Source organism: Cydia strobilella, chromosome 7 (assembly GCF_947568885.1).
Source record: "Cydia strobilella chromosome 7, ilCydStro3.1, whole genome shotgun sequence".
Classification (NCBI taxonomy): domain Eukaryota; kingdom Metazoa; phylum Arthropoda; class Insecta; order Lepidoptera; family Tortricidae; genus Cydia; species Cydia strobilella.
In genome coordinates this window covers 11,834,613-11,855,466 of record NC_086047.1, presented here as the reverse complement: position 1 = coordinate 11,855,466, position 20,854 = coordinate 11,834,613, and the positions used below count along the sequence as shown (strand labels likewise).

General features: G+C 38.1%; 1 protein-coding gene across 1 annotated transcript in view; it reads left to right on the top strand.

Annotated features, from left to right (window-relative positions):
* The window catches only part of LOC134743174 (four and a half LIM domains protein 2-like), a 179,336-nt gene that overhangs the window by 35,286 nt on the left and 123,196 nt on the right, over positions 1 to 20,854 (top strand). The window contains exon 2 of the mRNA XM_063676552.1: positions 15,188 to 15,273. Within this exon, the coding sequence (XP_063532622.1) occupies positions 15,188 to 15,273 (86 nt within the window). The remainder of the gene's footprint in view (positions 1 to 15,187; positions 15,274 to 20,854) is intronic.

The following is a 20,854-nucleotide window of genomic DNA, read 5'->3' as shown; positions in this document are numbered from 1 at the left end:
CATCGGAGTAGTCACCCAACCTCTTAAGTCAAATTTTGCATCAGACATGACTCTCTTTGCCTCTTCTATGAAGGTTTCGGCCTCTTCTTCTGATTCTAGACTAGTCACACAATTGTCAACATAGAAAGAGTCTCTCAGTCGTTTGGCTGTGTCTTGAAACTCTTCGGTGTACTTTTCTAAGTGGTAATTTATTGTCGCACCGAGAAGAAATGGACTACAAGTCACGCCAAATACGACACGACAATGACGGTAGGTTATGAACTCTTTTCTTTCGTTATTCTTCCACCACAGGAATGACAGATATTGTCTATCTTCTTTTTTCAATGATATCTGTAGAAAAGCTTTTTTAATGTCGGACGTTATCCCAATCGCATGTTTTCTGAACTTTATTAGTAGTTTCGGAATCATTTCAAGACAATTTAGGCCCTTTTCTAGGAACGAGTTAAGAGAATTCCCGTTGTAATCTCGAGCTGAAGCATCAAAAACTGGACGCACTCTCGTAGTGAGGCTCGTATTCTTGATAACAGCATGATGGCAAAGGTAGTGTTTAGGCCTCGATGAGTCACCAACTTCCTCGATTATGCCCTCGTTTAACCAATCTTCGAAGACTTGTCCATAGTTAACAAACTCGTTTAGCTTTACTAGCTTTTGCGTTGTTGACATCAATCTTTTTTCAGCTAAATGTTTGTTGTCAAGGAGTTCTCCATGATGTGGCCTCCACGGTAAGTCAACTTCGTACCGCCCTTCATCATTAATCTTGATCGATTCTCTAAACTGGTCCATTATGATAGCGTCTGTCTTTTCCTTATTTGGAACTTCCGCTGGGTCTCGTATTCCGAGAGTTTCTAAGTCCCATAGCTCAGATAACTGAAAATTAACCAATACTACGTTCGTCAAGACACTGCATGCGTTCATGATTGGTCCTTGAAGCGTCCATCCAAATTTAGTTTTTATTGCCACGAGGTTATTGTTCAGTTCCACGAAACTCTCCGTGAGCAACACGCCTGCGTGGTCTGCGCCGATCAACAGCCCGATATCAGGTGCGGTCGCATCGCCGACGTCGCTTAGTGTGATATTATGTTTCTGTAACTCTTTGAACATCTCATGATCTACATTTAAACGAGGAACGTACCCGCAGAGTTTAGACTTGTCTCGCGCGTTCATTGTACATTGAAACTTCTTGTCCAAGCTTGCTACAGTGAACTCATACAAAACACAAACAGTTCCTTTTTAGTTTCGATCCCGCCAAAAAGACAATTCGACACGATTTCTTTGCCAACAGGCTTCAAATTTAAACTTTCTATTATATCGCGACGTAAATAAGTCTTCTGTGCGCCCAAATCAATAAAGCATCGTACCGGTATACATTTCTTATCGCTTATAATATTCGCCATAAACGTTTGCAACAGTGTAGTACTAGCCTTATATTGAGTTACGTTATTATTTAAGTTTGACGTTCCAACATTTGAAGTTTTTTCATTTTCAGTTTGACTTGACGTTTCAATGTCAGGGCACATCAATACAGAATGACGTTTGGAGCAGAAAAGGCATTTTGTAAAATTTTTGCATCTTTTTGAATTATGTCCCGTTTTTAAACAAATAAAGCATGCTCCTTTTTTGTTTAGCACATCCTTCCTAGCTTTATACGACATCTTGTTAGCTTTGTAGCACTCGAAGCTGCTATGCGATGCCTTTTCACACCAAACGCAACATATCTTCTTACCTGCGTCTTCCGTTGACACCAAGCATGCCGCGGTGGGTTGTCACCCGATGCTATACCGCTGCGCGCGAGCTGGATCCGCTCCTCAGACTCCACTTCGCGTTTCAGAAACTGCATAAGCCGGTTCAGATTATCGTCGCTCTTCTCCTCGAGTACATGTGACCTTTGCCATGCTCGTAAAACAGATTCGGGCAAGGCGGACTCAACTAAAGGGAAAAGTAAAGCAGCGTATTTATCTATAGTGACACCTAAGCTTTGTAGTGCTTGTAATTGCGTATTTAATTTATCGTATAAGTGGCCTAATTTATAGGAACAGGCAAAAGGTAATACACCTTTTGCCTGTGCTAATACAATATTAAGCAGTTCACGCACATAAATGTCGATCAACATTTCGTCACGTGCAAACCTGGACTTCAATTGCTCAAGAGCCTTCTTATAGTTAGCTCCCAATGGCGGAAAGCTCTCGACGATCTCTCGCGCTGGAGTATCTGGAACAGTGCACTGGTATAGGTACTGAAACTTATCTCCGTCGTCTATTGATTCGTATCGTCGTTGATTTTCTGAAATTGACACCAAAAACCAATCCAATTTTTCGTATTGCCGTCGAACTTCCGTAACTCAAATTTCGGTAGACGGAATCGTCTTGAATGACATGCAGAACTGCATGCTGACTTCTCACAACATGGTTGAGATTTGTCTGTATTATTCGACACATCGCTGCCACTAGACTTGCGAGACCTCCTCTTGCGTTCGTTCTTCCGGGAAACGTTGTCGTACATGACTTTTATACGCTCCCAGTCGCTTTGATACTTATCGCTGGTCATGCAATCTTCATAAATTTCATCTTCAGTCATCTCGTCCGTTTTTAGCCATTGTTCTATTATACGTTGGTCAACGTTGAACAAGGAATCGGCTCGAAGCTGGAGCTTGTTAAAGGTCGCGGTGATATTGTCGATATTGGTTGACTCTAAATGAGATTCTATTTCGTTTCTCGCGGTTGTAAAGAGCCTCCTGGCTATACTCCTTTCTTTTCGTAACATTTCCATTTTGAAACACGGTCGCCAGATGTAGGAAATTACCAGAAATATAGCCCTAATGAAAACACGCCCAAAACGTTTAGCCATTTATTTCAGAGTGACATTGATTGTAAAAATCATAAAAAATACAAATTTAAATATTTGACACATATCAAAAAGGAGTTCGCAACATCCTCCCACCTTTTGGGACGGAGGCCCAAAACTCTTCTTTAGATCTCGCCAGACTGTATTTCAAGCGGGTACAGGCGTTGAACGGCGCGTGTGAATTGTTCATCTGCTGTGCGCACCTTAGCTACTCTTACACAACCGTCAGCACCCGGGAAAGTTTCTATAATCCTCCCTAAAGGCCACTTAATACGTTTATTGTCTGTTTCTATTAAGACTACGTCACCTACCCTCAAATTCGAGTCCCTCTCCTTGCCCTTCTGTATGAGCATCCCCATGTACTCGTTCCTAAACCTCTCTCTTAAATCTTCCCTCAACTTGTAAAGATACCTGAGACGCCTATTCATAGAGTCACGGTCGAGCTGATCAAGATCCGGGACCTCGCTTGAAGGAAACCCTTGAGTGAAGCACGCGGGAGTGATCGGTTTTAACCTATCGGAGTTGTCCACGACGTAGGTTAAGGGTCTTGAATTTATCAAAGCTTCACAGTCGTGCGTCAATGTCATCAACTCTTCGTAGGTTAATGTATTTTGGCCTAAGTTCCGTCTAAGGAGGTCCTTCATAGAGCGTATGAGGCGCTCCCACCAACCTCCCCACCATGGCGCTGCAGGAGGACTGAATTTCCACTTAATGCTCCTAACGCTGGAATAAGCCGCAATCTCTTGCCAATCCAAACTCTTAAGAAGATTATTAGCTCCGTGGAAGTTAGTTCCGTTATCCGTGTATATTATGCTAATTCTTCCACGTCTTGCGATGAATCTTCGTAAGGCCATGAGAAAGGCTTCTGTCGTCAGCGATTTGGTCAGTTCCAGATGCACGGCTCGGTGAACTGCACAGGTGAATAAAATTATCCATACCTTCCCTCCCGACCGCAGAAAAAGAGGACCAGCTAGGTCTATACCTGTCACTTCGAAGGCGGCAGCCGGTTTTATTCTGTCACGAGGTAAAGGTGGTAAAGGTGTGTCTGCATGCTTCACCGAGAGCCGCTTGCAGGGTATGCATTTGGAAACAATGGAACTGACGAGTCTTCTTATTCCTGTGATCCAGTATGTCTCTCTGAGGGTTGCCATTAGTATAGCAGGGCCGGCATGGTACATCAGACGATGTTTGGAAGCTACTAATCTTTCGCGATGACTTTTTTATTTATTTATTTACGCTAACGTCCACAGGGGTTCATTACGCATCGCCCTTAACTACTTTACGAGTTATGGCCCGGGATGCTATTTCATGGAAATCTTTCTCTGGCTAGTACGTAAATCGGGTGATTTCATTAGTCTCATATGCCTATTATCTGTAAAATTGTTTTAATTTTACTTTCATTATCAACAAACATGTATGGGGGTTTTCAGGAAAAAACTGCACCATAAGTTACTTAGTTTTTTTTCCAATATCTGCGAGCAAAGTACAACAAACTACCAATAATTTTTAGATTCGTAGTCATTTCACGCTCATTTTTGGCAAAATACATCGGGCAAATGACCTTGTTAACCTTGTGACGTTTTAACGGCTGCTCTTCGCGTGTCGTGCAGCCAATTTGTATTCCAGGTGCGGCTAATCCAACCGAGCACGGAAATTCATTTTCCATGTTACTGATAAGTTAAGGGGCTAGTGCTAACGGTCGTTTCAGCATAATCTGTCGCGACGCCGGTGACATCTAGCCGCGAGTAGCGGAACTAATCTAATTTGCCATGAGGCATGCTATCGTAATTTCTAAAGACGGATGCATTAACGCGGAGGTCCTATTGGGTTTCGCTTGCCTTGTCCCCCCCCCCCCCCTTTGACTGTTACATTAACTTGAGAATTACATAGATGGAAATACACATAGGACGAACACGGATGGACGGGTGTTCGTGTCTTAGGACTCCGCTGTCCGTCCGTCTGTCTGTCTGTCTGTCTGCCTGTCTGTCCGTCTATCACCAGGCTGTATCTTATGAACCGTGATAGTTAGACAGTTGAAATTTTCACAGATGATGTATTTCTGTTGCCGCTATAACCCCAGAAAGAATACCACTCTCTACTGTAACTGCCTTGATTAAAAACAAACGAAGGGCTTTCGCGAACATCGAAAATCAGCATTTCGTTATCTGCTTCTCTGTTGCTCGATTATGCAAAAGTTATGAAGAGGCAGATAACGTAATACCAATTTTGATGTTCGCCGCAGGCCCTCATCTTTCTCGCGCGATCGTGATCGTCATACATTATCACCAAGCGTAAACAGTAGTGCAAGTGCACTCATTAGTTCCGTTGCAACGCGTCATCTGGAACTGATTGAAGGCCACAAGTGTTGCAATCGGAACTACACATTCATGCACATGAGTGAAGGTCAAAATAGGCCTCAATGTCGGTAAATTTTATTTACAAAAAATAGTTGTTAAGTACTTAACCTAATACTTGTACTTGTACTAAAATTAAATTCTTACCCCCTTATTCACAAAACTTTACGGGCTTGATTTAGTTAAATTATGTTTTATCCCTTTCTTACAAATACATGAGTCAAAATGACAGATAAAGACAAACGATTCATAGCTAATTCAGGACAGTAACGCGTTTATGAATTAGACCGTTTTTCAGATACGATTAGTACGTTGGCGGACCCGTGCACATGTATTTCCCCGTCGTACAAAAAAAAAATGCGTGTCTTAGGTTATATGTTATATCCAATATATAATGTACATAATGTGCCCCGGAGAGATACGAGGGAACAGAAAAATATGACGTATTTACCTAAATTCTTAAGAAATTGACTTACCTATATCATATTTTTTATTACGTCCCATTAAACTAAGAAAAAATAAAATTAAAACGTGACATTCCGGAACGATTAAATGCGAGAAAAATGATTTTAGATTGTTCTTGTTCATATTAAAATGTAGGTACAAAGGCGAATTTAACCTTATCAGGGATATAGGTATTGTTGATGAATAAGGCTACTATGAGTATGTATAACCCAAGAAGAAAGTAGCCTACAGAGTGTTTGTACTCACGTTACGGCTACTTAGGCACCACAGCGGAACACGACTCTCATTATACACCGCGGCCACTAAGTGCTATCTAACCTACAAGTTTGCTATCTAACCGTCGGAGAGGCAAGGACATATCTTGTTACGCGGTTTTTCGTTTGCGTCAAATATCGCAATTGGTAGAAAGTGAAAAAGATCAACTAATGAGATATATACTTTATAGCTTGATGTTTTTAACAGACAGACAGATACACTTTCGCGTTTATAATATTAGTATGGATGACAATCTTGGTATTAAAAGTGTCTGGATTGTTCTTCGGGCGTTAAAACTACTTCGATGTCAAATTTAGCCAAAGCTTATAACTTAGTATAGTTAGCTCAAATCCAGGTTTAGTAATAATAACAGCCAACAGTAAGAAAGCCACTATAATAAAATAACATTGAAAATACGCCTCTGAAGCGTAACTCAATGCTTAACCTCAACGAGTCACTCGATATAGCGACATGTGCTGATCCACATGAATGATTCACGGCGGCGTCCACTGTCTAGTAAGGTTATAAAATTTCACAGCAAACATTAAACATATGTTCTTATTCATCTTTTGTTAATCGAAAGATAATTACGATGCGTGTGACTATCGTCCGGACGGAGCAAATGAAAGGAGATAGCGAGAAGTTGGTAATAGAGTATAATATTTTCTTTGACTGTAACTTAACCACAGTTAACACGTGTTGAAAATGTTTTATATTTTTTAAATATGATTATTAGTTAGGTTGTCCTCCGACCAAAGGCGACAAATCGAATCGGCGCGATGAAGATCCCATCTTTATATGGATATCCATAGCTGATCGCTGCTCGTAGGAGAAGGAGGAACTCTCCCATCGCTACTCGATAGCTACCGGTCTGCTCACTAATTGTTGTCGATGGGACGCTAGATGGCCTGCCGGCAACATCAAAAAAGCGAAAAACGTTATCAGCCTCTCTGTCGCTCGAAAATGCAAGAGCGGCGGTAGGTCCTCAGCTTTACGCTTATTCCAATAGGTATGATGACTGTATTCAAAATTAATTAATTCACACCATGCACCAAATAAAACTCCACACAATTATTAGAAAAACGTAGACAGCAATAATTTGTTGGCAAAATTTCTATTTAAGACATCGGATAGAACTGAGTAGGTAACTTGACCGTGACGTCACATGTTCTGTGTTACATATAAATTCCATAGTGGCTAATCGTTTTGACAGATAGGAAAAAGAAACTGATTTGACTATTCAGTCGGATACCCTAAATTCTACTTGATGAGTAACTTTAGAGCTAAGCATGATGTCATACAAACTTCCCAAGTCAAATAAATTGACAGAACATTAATCACACCCACAGACTTCTGGATAGCTCTATTATAAAACCTATGATTAATTTTTAGTCATTAAGCAGGTAGGTTTTTCGAGTGCCTGTTAAGACGTTTTTCATTTCGTACATTGCCGATGATAGTTAAAGATAAATATCGGATAGGTAACGTCCATAGAACAGAGTTAAAAACTCTTATGTCTTGTACCAATCCCGGCCCATATTAGGCATTCACGGCCACCGAAGTTACGTAAGGCGTATTTCGAGAAGTGATGCGATGTTTACTGATCTGAACGTTCAGGTTCGGTGACGATTAGCACGCTGATACCAATAGTCGCTTGTTATTCATTTAAGAGTTTTTCCATCACATACACCATTTTACCTGTCTCCGCTTATAAAACGAGGAATGAATCAAAAGGTTAGTTAGTGTACTTAGTGTACACAGGAACTAGCAACAGATCGACCCGTATAACTGTTAGTACTCAACTAAATAATTTCATTGGGCCATTGTAGGTATTTCTTCCATTGGTCTTGAAGAATACATACATTTTAAGATACATTTGCATAATTTTTTTGTAAGTTCTCAAAAACGGCCTTAGCGATTTCGATGAAATTTACAATATAGGGGCGTATGAAAACGACAATTCGAACAAACTGGAGTACATTTTTAAAATAATTAGTATGCCTTAATTTTTAGCGGTATTAATTAAACACCCACCGGGCGTATTAATTAAATTGTAAAGTTATGATTCGATTTAATTTTCAAACAAGAGGCTAACGATGGCGAAAAATCGATCTATCTAGGTTTTATTGTTGGTTCACTTTTGAGTGTTTTCAAATAACAAATTCAATATTTATAACATACATTAATTGGTGTGTGTGAAGTCCCCAATTCGCATTGTGCTAACGTGGCTGCCTGTTGCCACGTGCTGTGGGATGTAAGTATAGGTACATATATGTGGTCGTGATGATGATACAATTCGTGATTGAATTGATTCCGTTCATATGATATAAAGTCTTATTTCACGAATTTTCGAATGTATGCCTGCAAAAAATTGCAATATGATAGATTTTTTGCCGAGCGGTACTGTCATAGTAAATTTTGTAACCACAGTAAATTCACTGCCATCTATCGACACACTTTAAAACTAAAAATTAAGATTTAGAAAAATACGATAAAATGTATTTAAATATGGATAAATGATTTTTTTTATTTGCATTAATTATTTTTATGATTTTGACCCATGTTCTTTCACTGATATGCGTAAAAATTGTTAAATAGCAAACGAAACCGTCAACGCCATCTATACGACAGTAGGCCAAAGCTAGTAGCGCCCTCTGATCGAGAGTCAAATTTTCTTGATTTTCGAGGCACGTTTTTTCCTTAGACTGTATCCATCTATTACGGAGTTATGTCTATCTTTGCCGCTACTGTAAGTAAGTAGGTGTTCTTCCACTAATTCATCATCTTCTCGTGATGTCGCGGCTTTTGGCCACGGCTCATGAGAGCCTGGGGTCCACTTGGCAATTAATCCCAAGAATTGGCGTAGGCACTGGTTTTTACGAAAGTAACTGCCATCTGACCTTCCAACCCAGAGGGGAAACTAGGCCTTATTGGAAGTAGCCCGGTTTCCTCACGATGTTTTTGTTCACCGAAAAGCGAGTGGTAAGTACGTAAGTATCAAATGATAGGTATATCGTACATAAGTTTCGAATAACATTGGTTTGTACCAGTTTCGGGGTTTGAACTCGCGACCTCCGAATAATTGAAAGTCGCACGCTCTTACCGCTAGGCTACCAAAACGCTTTTATTAGGTGTTCTTCCACTATTTATACATGTAAATTGCGCACAACTTCCTGATAAAAGGTCTAATCTGAAGAACGATTAGCCAAAGATCAAGTAACGACATGACAGCTTTGTTTGCCAAAATAAAAGCCGATGATGTAAGAATATGTAAGTATAGGACGACGTCCACCCACGCAGGGGTACCCGCTAGGTTATAGGTTCACAATACGATATTGGAACTTGTCAATGCAATCTGAAACAGTTTTATGGCATTAAGTTAACTATACTCGGAGCAAATTGTAACTGGTCACTTTCTAAGTACATATCCCGGATCGATGTGACCCGTGTTCATTGCTTTTGAGGTTAGTCGATCGTATATTGCTGATCCACAATAAGTACCTATTGCAGAGTAGGGGCACAGTGTAAAAAGTATAGTAGTACCTAGGGTATTGTTTTAAAAACTGTGGGAGGGATATAATATGTCAGGTGCTTAGATATTAAAGATACATACAGTGATTATTTTATTTTACGGATTAAAGAGACTTCCTTTTATAGCGAAATTTGCAAAGAATAATCATAATTTAGTAATGATATCTCAGGTGCTTAGATATTAAAGATACATACAGTGATTATTTTATTTTACGGATTAAAGGGACTTCCTTTTATAGCGAAATTTGCAAAGAATAATCATAATTTAGTAATGACTAAGTTCCTATTAATACTAATAAGGCTTCCTATCAACAATAGCCAATAAAAATGCCTTGTTTATATTTACATTTTGAAATAAAGCTTTTGTGTAAAAAATCTAGAGCATTTTCCCTTTCGGTTCTGAAAAGGCTAAACAAATTTTAATTGGGAACCAACAATTTGGCGCATTCATAAACCAAAGAGAAATGTGCAGTACAGAAAATAATCAAATTACTGACAAAGTTACGGAACGCGCTGGTATAATATAAGTAATTAAATAATAAATTTCGCTTTGATTTTTACGCATCGGTGAACTGCCAATTTTGGCATTTAATTAACAGCGATGTGCCGGTCTTTTAATTTGTGGCAACATTTCCCCCCTTAGTTTCGGTATGCCGGTACCCGTCACTTCATCATTGCGCGTTCAGGTGCATATTGATAACGTTGTGTGGCCTGTTTTGAGGGAATACGCTATTATAAACTTCTATACAAACGAGTTTATTCGAAGTGTCGAGCGGGCGAGCAATATTAACGATAAGACAAAATAAGTTTCTATCAAACATTTTATATTTCATGGATGTTTTCACGATGCATGTTTTATTAATTACTAGCTTTTGCCCGCGACTTCGTCTGCGTGGACTTAGTAACCGCTGCTAGAGTAAGATAGCGCCTGGATAAAGTGTAATAGCAATCATGCAATTTGAGCATAAGTATGCTTAATAGCTTATGTAGACAAATTATCAGGCACTACATTAATTATTTCAATTCCACCCCGCTTTTGACCCTCTTAAGAGATGATTTTCGGGATAAAAATTATCCTATGTCCTTCTCCGGGACTCAATCTATCTCTATGGCAAATTTCAACTAAATCGGTTTAGCGGTTTAATCGTGAAGAGGTAACATGCAGACAGACAGCCAGACAGCATTTATAATATTAAGTACTAGCTTTTGCCCGCGACTTCGTCTGCGTGGAATTAGTAATTTGGGTACCTTAATTCTTAAACAAATCTGCTTTTTAATCCATCCTTTTTCACCCCGAAATTGGTCCACACTATACATTTCCACCCCATTTTTTACACCCTTAAGGGATGATTTCGGGGATAAAAGTTATTCTATATCATTTCCCACAGCTCAAACTATCCCCATACTAAGTTTCATCTCAATCGGTTCAGCGGTTATTGATTCCCCATACAAATTTCCACCCCCCTTTTCACCCCCTTGAGGGGTGAGTTCTGGGATAAAAAGTATCCTATGTCCTTCCCCGGGACTCAAACTATCTGTATACCAAATTTCAACTGAATCGGTTCAGCGGTTTAAGCATGAAGAGGTAACACACAGACAGACAGACAGACAGCCTTTAGCATTTATAATATTAGTATGGATGGATTATATTAGAATGTTCTTTGCCTTCCGTATCCATTATCAGATATAGCATTGTTTAATAAGGTATAGTTAGTATACCTACCATTATAAATACTCGTATTGCATGACACCGATCTTACATATTAAGTTAAAACGTGCAAGCCCTGCACAAGAAGTTGTGAAATGGTTTGCAAAAATGAAAATGGATAACTTATATGCATACCTACGATAATTGTACGTTCTAAAACATACTTGTATCTAACCAGCCATAGCCTTGACCTAGCCCTTGAACGTCCTCGTCCCGCGTAGGAATAAAAAACCGGTCAAGTGCGAATGGGATTCGCGCACGAAGGGCTCCGTACCATTACGCAAAAAACGGCAAAAAAATCACATTTGTTGTATGGGAGCCCCACTTAAATATTTATTTTATTTTGTTTTTAGTATTTGTTGGTCCACACAAATACATCATCTGTGAAAATTTCACATTTTTGCATATTTTTTTGTGAATATTGTTACCTACACTTTTTTTGCAATTCACTCAAATACATGTGTATTTAAAAAAACCGGCCAAGTGCGAGTCGGCCTCGCGTTCCAAGGGTTCCGTACATTGCACAAATTAAACAATGTATTTTTTATGTGAAACGTGTGTGAAATGTATTTAATAAACCCGTAGGGGTTGGATCAAAAACTAAATAATTAAGTCCGACTCACGCTTGACTGCACATTTCTAATAGGTTTTCCTGTGATCTATAGGTAAAGATCTATTTTGTGTATTTTTTTCAAAATTTTAGACCCATTCGTTTCGGAGATAAGGGGGGGGGAATGCACATTTTTGCCTATTTTCGTGAATAACTTCTGAACTGTTTGTCCTAAAATTATAAAAAATATATATTTGAGATTATCACAATGAGCTCTTTCATTCGATATAAACTTTTTTATTTATGTTTAAAATTAATTTGTTTACGTTACATGTCCGTCTTTGGGTCACAAACTTACATATAAATACCAAATTTTAACTTAATTGGTTCAGTAGTTTCCAAAAAAAAAGGGCTGTGACAGACGGACTGACAGACAGACAGACGCACGAGTGATCCTATAAGGGTTGCGTTTTTTCCTATTGAGGTACGGAACCCAATAAAACACGGTGTATTAAAAAAAAACTTTGTCTTTGGCCATAATTCCATTTCTATGGAAATCGTCACCGCCACGCGCTACAAATTATTATTTTTTGACTTTCAGAATAAGAAATAAATGGGCTAATACTTTTTGCAGTTACCCCAGTATTGAAATGATTGTTGTTGTGTCTTCAATGACTTACTCGTTATACAATACAGTAAGATAACGCTGTTTGTTAATACACATGATTAAATGAATAAATATAATACATCCAATCAAACACATTCTCGTTTGTATAATATATATAGAATACTTTAGATCCAACACAGCGGCTAAAACAGTAAACTCGTGGTAATTCGTTTTGCTACTCGGCGTTAGATGGCGCTGCTAGTACCAAAAGTTACCATCGTGGTTTCGTTTTTCATGCAGTAAAGCGTTATCTAGGGGGAAATCTCGATACTAAGTTTGAAATAAACTTCTTCAATACTACGCTCTGTCTTGCTAGATGGAGTAGGAACAGAAAAACTAATAATATCTTGGCTTATAAAACAGATACTAAAATAATCGAATATAAACTGTCGCGAGACATACTCACATTAAAATAATTAAACCGTAATAATAATTTTAATGTTAGATAATAAAATAATAATAATGAAATTGAATCATTGTTTGCAGCTATGCTTACCAGGGTGAATAACAAAACATCTAATCTTTCCAAATGTAGAAGAATAGGTGACCCATATTTCATTCGTTTTCTTTATTATATAGGTACCTTTATTTTATACATTATCTTTACTTCCATACAAATAAAATGTGTTTATTCCTGACGTTCTTAAGCATATAAATAAAAACAAATGTATGCAAACGGATTTTTAATATAAATGTTTTACAAAACAGAAGTGTTTTTTTTTTCTTCCACTCAGTTTGTTTAACATTTATATAGTGTGGAAAAAATTAAATGTCCCTGGAGGGAAAGTGCCTTAAAACCTTAACTTAGCTCATTTTACTCAAAGGAAACATTCTTTTATTTTTTTAAATAAACAATACTGCATTCACAGTTTTTTAGGGTTCCGTACCCAAAGGGTAAAAACGGGACCCTATTACTAAGACTCCGCTGTCCGTCTGTCCGTCCGTCTGTCCGTCCGTCTGTCCGTCTGTCTGTCTGTCACCAGGCTGTATCTCATGAACCGTGATAGCTAGACAGCTGAAATTTTCACAGATGATGTATTTCTGTTGCCGCTATAACAACAAATACTAAAAAGTACGGAACCCTCGGTGCGCGAGTCCGACTCGCACTTGGCCGGTTTTTTTTATTCGCTTGTATCGCCTGGAAATCGAACCGAATAATAATAAAAAAAAACTTTGCTATTTTATTCCACTAGTCGATACAGTTCATATTAATGTTAAAATTTCTCCAAGAAACATTATCTACATCTTACAGTCGTCTGTCGTACAAAATATCCATAAAAACGAAAAATTGAATGCAACTTTGTTTCTTTTTAAAAGTAAAAGAATGTCCCCTTTAAGTCAAATGAGCTACCTTAAGGTTTTAAGGTACTTTCCCTCCAGGGCCCATTAATTTTTTCCACACTATGTACTTAGAAGTACCTACACTACACTACACCTTGTTTGAAAAAGTCAAACTTTTTCGAAGCCGAATAATCGGGCGTTAACAACCTGGCAATCAAATAAAACGCTGTAACAAGCAAGCCCGTGCAATTTAACACACCATTTAACATTTACATAGCACACACGTCTGTTTGTCTGACGACCATAAACGTCCACGCCCTTAGCTCTGCCATTACCACCCTGCAAATAACCAGCGTACCTTGACCTTCCTAGACTCTCATGCCACCCTCGAAACCAAAGTGATAGAGTATGATACGGAATTCCGATGGATCTGGATAAAGTGGACAAGAAACTCCGTAGTCCGTACCTATTGGCAGGTGACCACTCTCTCGATTGAATCGTTAAAGTTCTAGGTATGTGGGTTTATTCCGCCATAGGACCCGAAGGGGAACTCTCGTTTGAACAGAATTTGTTTAGGTTTTTTGAGACAGAAATGTTACGAAAATAGAGATTCTGAAAATAACAAGCAAGCAAGTCCTTCTACTTACAAACAATAACGAAACAACTAAATTTTCGACAGAAAGTCTGCGTTTGATGGCCAATATATCATGTTTGACCAAACTAATAAAATTATTTATTAAAACTATGCAAATTTAATAAAGAATGCAATGAACTGGAGAAGCGCTATTTTAAAATTTGCTTATAGTAGAGTCAAAAGATATATAGCGAAAAGGAACAAAATGAAGAGGCGAAGAGAATCAGTCGCATTAGTCTACAGGAAAACAACCAAATTTCTGTCAACAAACACAGGATTTCTAATGAGGAAAATGTCAAACAGGTATCGGTTATTAAAAAGAACACAGGACGTTGTCGACCAAGGGGTAGACCACAATCAAAACAAACAAGAGACAATCGATGATAAGGACTTCGGGGAAAGAGAATTAGACTACTATCTCGGAGTCAGCACAAAAGAGACTTTCTGGAGAGATCCAGAAGGAAAAGAACAGATTCGAAAAGACTTCCTTCTTTATCACTGTGGAGTAACAGAAGAAGACTACGAAAAGCTTTACAAGAAAACAGTTTTAAAACCGTCTTACGTAATACAGCCGAGACTGAAGCAAGTGCCTTTTAGGATTCATAGAAAAAAGCGTAACAATCAAATTAAAAAAGAGGGAGAGTCGTGGTGTGAAAAAACGGGCATTTTTAAGCTTTTCGGCAATAGAAGGGACAGTGAGATTACTACTTCAGATAGCTACAGCGAATGCGAGTCCAGCGAAGATGTCACAGGGGATGGAACAAAGAACGACGTATTTACCAACGATATGACTAAGAGCTTGAGTGCTCTAAATCTGGGAGACAATGAGGTCCGTTAGGATTAACAAAGCTATTATTATGTTGTAAAGGCACTGAATAAAATTAGATTTCTTTGTCCACAGGGTGTTCGGATAAAGGAGGTGTCGGAGGGGCGGCCCTGCGACAACTGCCCAGAGTTATGCCCGGGATTCATTCCTCATGCTTGGAGGTACGTACCCTTTTTAATTCGGTTATTATGGCAAAGCTAGAAGGAATGCTATTGAACTGATTGTGACGATTGAGGTGTTTCAATCGATGAGACAGGTCAGTATGTAACACATACTAACCTGATAATGTGTCTACATAGGGTCTCTATTGTTTCCCATATAGTTTTAAGTCATAATGTATTGTTTGTCCACATTTTCGTTAGTCATAATTTGGTTTTTCTCAGAAACGCGTATCTTTTCAGAATTGCCATAAATCAAACCTAACCTAACCTCTATCTATAGGATAACCTGAGGAAAATCCTGAAAAGTTCACGGTTATGACTAATGATAATGACAATCATTACATTATGACTTTCAATAATTATGTCAAACAAGGGGTCCCTTTGTCTACATTTTTAACGAGTTAAAAATATAAGTAAATTCTATTTAATAAAAAAACAGTAGCCGGGTATTTTTTTTACTTGTATATTGTTAACATTTTTACATGACAGTATGTCGATATACATATAAAATGTACTCACGTACTAGGTACATATATGTAAAATATGTTGTTTTTTGTTGTCTATTAAAAAAATTAAATTAAAATTTGTTTATTTCGAGTATCATAATGATTCAGACTTATAGCAGAAGTAAACACTGTCGATCCGTCCATGTGACCTAGGCCGGGAAATTTATGTAAATGGCCAATGCATAGATGCATACAAATTGCTTGAGCATGATTGGTAAATTACCTCAGTCGTCGCTACCCAGTAGTAAACAAAGCTACAGCTGACATTCGATTTTGAGACATTTAATCTTACAGCTGAATTGTTTTGACATACATAGTTACATACTTAGATCACTACACCTTACAAAACAAAGTCTCCCGTCGCGCCTGTCTGTTTATATGCTCGCGATAAACTCAAAAACTACTGAACGTATTTTCATGCGGTTTTCACCTATCAATAGAGTGATTCTTGAGGAAGGTTTAGGTGTACAATTTGTTAACCCGAGAATATGTACCTTTTTTTAGCTCTGGAAGCTTCCGCTAAATGGACGACATGGGTGAAAAAAGCGCGGATATATACGAACGGACGACAATTGTTTAAATACTTCTTTCTATGCGGCCAAAGTCGCGGACATAGTTTCTAGCTCAGCTCATTATAATTAATACGTACAAGAAAATAGATATGTGTTACTAATAAGTCACATAAATAATAGGTATTCAACGACACACGACTATTCATATTGTGCATCCCTTAAAACTAAATAATATAAAACAATTTAAATAGTGTTTGCTTTAAATATTCTGTACATGCCTCATTTCGTTATCACTGAGACTGACCGGGTCAACACTAATGATAACTTATCATGCTTTCATTTTGAGCCTACTTTAGAAATATTTAGTTAAATAGTACTTACGAGTATTACTGGGAGGCGGTCCCTTACATTACAATTATTTATCTACAGTGTCTACATACATTCTTACTAGCAATAAATATTTAAGTTCGTCTAGAGTACGCCGTCATAAAACTGACGATCAATATTAAGCGACTTAAATGACGGTGACGTTCGGTGACAACTGCAGCAGCATTGCTGTTGCAGTGTTACTGCTGCAGCGTTTACGCGGACGATGACACTGTTAATTTCCACCGTTAGACTTATAAGTACTTATATATATTAAAGGGCATATCGTCCGAAGGCGGAAATTAGAATTAGAACTCGCTGCATACTAAACGCTTAGTTACGCAGTCGTAGCATAGTCGCACTGTCTATTTCAGATACATTTGTGCTATACATATGACATCGCGTTCGAAATCGATAAACATAAGGAAAATAATCAGCCTTGTGTCTAAGAGGCATAAGGTCACAACCAACCGCTCAGGCGCTGCGCTGGACGAAATTTATTCGCCACTGTCACACCAGCCTGCGCACGCGACGCACGCATTGATAAAACATTCGACAGAACACAGAACCGAGTCCAGCTCTAAACAAACAATTATAAACCTAGTTGCATTACCATTAAGGTCGAAACTTCAACAAATCGCCCTCCACTGTGTGCACTTTATAGACATGTGTCTCTCATTGAAGCAATTAGAGTGGGTTGAAGTATGCCGCCGCATATTGGGCGAGAAGGAGCCGACGACAAAAAAGTTCCAGAAATTCCCTTCTAGGGAAAGGAATTTTGCTGTGAGAAGAAAAAAGACAAACAATAACAACACGAGGTTTCACGAGCACTGCGAGGATTGTGCGAGGGTCGCCGAGCGAGAGAACAGATGAAATTCTCTGGAAGTGATAGAAATAAGTGGTGAAAATTATGGAAGTGATTACGATACTTAAACGTAGAATTGTAACAACCGCACGAATATGACGTTAATCAGTGATATTATTGCTCATCGTAGTTTATCAATATAATAGTAGATTTATTACTGTGTGCGACGTTGTTTTGTTTGGTAAATTAAATAGGATTTATTGGTGTTTTGTGGACCTAAATGAATCAAGTTTGTAAGGATGACAGCACATTGAGTATCTTGAACTGCTTTCAGTCCAATATAAAAAGTAATTACTGTGCCTATTGGTCGTCTGACATAATTATTAGTTAAATACGTATCACTACATAGTATAAAACAAAGTCGCTTCCTGCTGTCTGTCTGCCCCTATGTATGCTTAGATCTTTAATACTAAGCAACGGATTTTGATGCGGTTTTTAATAGATTAGAGTGATTCAAGAGGAAGGTTCATATGTATAATGCATCAGCATTGCACCCGTGCAAAGCCGGGCGGGTCGCTATTAGTTATTATCATAAAACAAAAACATTGGCAATGAATATTTAGTATGTATTTAAATAACACTGAATGTAGACTGGTTGTAAAAACTGGTATATCTAGCCGGTTTTAAATATTTGTTATAGACTTGCAAAATGTATATAAAAGACTGTTTAACGTGTATTAGTCATTCATAATTTTAACATTGTTTGTAAATTGCTGTAAATGCTGTAATAAAAATTGTAATTCTTGTGATTTCTTTGACAATAACACCAATGTGGAGAAGACGGGCCGGCGAATACTTTATTTATGATAAAATTTAACTGGATAAAACTTGGTTATTAGGTAAATAACTCTAGGATAAACGGCATGACTATATAGGGTAATAAATATTGTATTGTTGTAATGAATTGGCAAAATGAGGTAAACTTATCTTTAAAATGAAAGGTTTTTTCGTTATAAAACTTTTCGATCTACCAACGCTACTTTAACCCTTATCGTTAACTTGCTATTTGCTCAAAGTAACCGCACTTGCCCCACAAGATCTTGAGTTACTGTAGAGGTATGTGTAGATATACCGAAGACTAGGTAGATTTGGTCTTAGAGAAATATCCACATAAAAGAAATCAAAAATTAATCTTACAGGAACAGTAACGAATATCGCCAAGACGAATGGCCAAGCGAACCCAACGAATGGTGATAAATCCAATAAAACTAAATTATATATACCTCTATATATATGTTCCACCCACCCCAATCATAATCATTTTAAACAAGTACAAGCAAATTCTAATTGCTTTGAAAGTTTGAAGAATTATATTACATTTGATAAAGCATCAATTGCAAGAACGTACGTCTATCGAAACACGTTTTTACAATAATTAGTATTAGTATCGGGCAAAAGGTAATGCTTATCTGACATCAATTATTATTCCTGCTTTTGCTCAATAAAAGATTGCGAAGAATTGGAAAGTATACCGATAGCGTGCTAACGAACAAAAGTGTGTGTGGTATTTCTTACTCTCACCGCGTTATTACTTGCAATCTCCTGTGTTGTGATTTTGCATCCATCAAGTTTTTATTTATTTTAACTTTATTGCACAATAAAATTAAGTACAAATGGCGGACTTAATGCCTAAAGGCATTCTCTACTAGTCAACCATAATTTATCGCCAAGTTTCACTCCGCACTTCGTGTAGGAGTCCGGGTGACTTAATCAGGTAGAATACTACCTGGCCAAGTCTCTCGGACTACCTCTACGTTCTCGGTAGAGTTCTCCGTGAGAGGTCGTAATTATTTTAGGTCTAAACGTGCTCATTTTTTTGGGTTTCAAGTAGGCTCGAAAAGTGAAGTTAACGTTCAGCAGGAGTTTTTTTTAATTTCCTATCCGAAAGAATTTCCTCATTACTATTTGCACTGTGTAATAAGGGCGATACGATTAAATCGAAAATAGTTAATTCGTATTTTTTAATTATTCCTATATTCTTTAAGTTTCCAATTTATTGTGATAAATTGCTCATTTTCTATCTAGATTTAGTTATAAAATTCAACATGTGTCAACTACTCAGACTACTCTACTATTTATTACATATATGTTCCGCAACATCGTCCGTGTCTGGGTATAATGTTCCACGGAACTCAGTTCCATAATAAAACTTCATCTAAATCGGTTTAGGTAACAAATAGACAATACAGAAATACAAACAGAGTCAATTTCGCATTAAGTGGTCATTCTCAAAAAATATGTCTGCGATCTAATTGCTGCGTCCTATATATTTTCATGCAAAATGTATGAAAAGAGTCGTGGCAATTAGACGCAACCGCAGACATATTCTCAGAGAATGACCTTAATAATGTTTATTAGGAAATCAAATATTAAAATCTATAATATCGCCATTTTTACTAACATCTTTTATATATTGGCTTAACAACCAATATCTATTCTCAATGTAGGAGGCAATTATTCCACCCTTTTCTAGGCAGAGCAATAAACTGTGCTTTATTAGGAACCCCTAAATCTGTCGCCGGCGAGCGTCCGTAGAGCGAGCGGTCATTAGGGGTCCATAAACGAGCCAACACGATGGCGTTTGTACCCAATTAGTGTAATGAGCTGATAAAGCTCATTTAAATACGAGACAGACATGAACAGGAATGTAAGGTAGTAGGTAGCTAAAATATGAACTGAGGTATCAGAAGTAGGGAAAGAAAAAGTAATCAAGGCCTACAACGCCCAGCCGACGAATTATTAGTGTAAGGCCTGAGTGGACGCTCGAAGCGGAGCGTTCGGCGGGGCGTGCAGCGTGGCGTCGGGCTCACAAGTGATTTGAGCAGCGTGCAAGCGTGCACTAAGGCCGCTCCTATACGTTTGCATTTGTTTAACATGCACGCCGCACGCCCCGCCCCGCTGCACGCCCAACTCGAGCGTCCACTCAGGCCTTACACTTAGTCAGAGTTACAATAGAAATAGGCATACGGTATACGTATACATTTGACTTTTTTTTTATAGTTCTGTGTTCGCACCTGGCTGTTGTAAATCCGCACTTAAACACTGCACTGTACTTTTAAGGCTTACTTTCCTGTCACTATTAAGCACTGTATCACTGTCACTTTATTTTTGGTTACTGATTTGACATTGGAAACTGTTTGACTCCATTGTTTCAGAAAAACATACCGTTAGCTAGTTTGTATTTTAAAAGAGACATCCTAGCGATCAATTCAGTAACTAATTTAGAGTATACCTATGTACAATTATGCGGCAATTTAAAATCTGTCTACACGATATTAACACACACATCGACATTCGACGACTGTAGTCGATTGGCTTTAAATCGAAAAGTG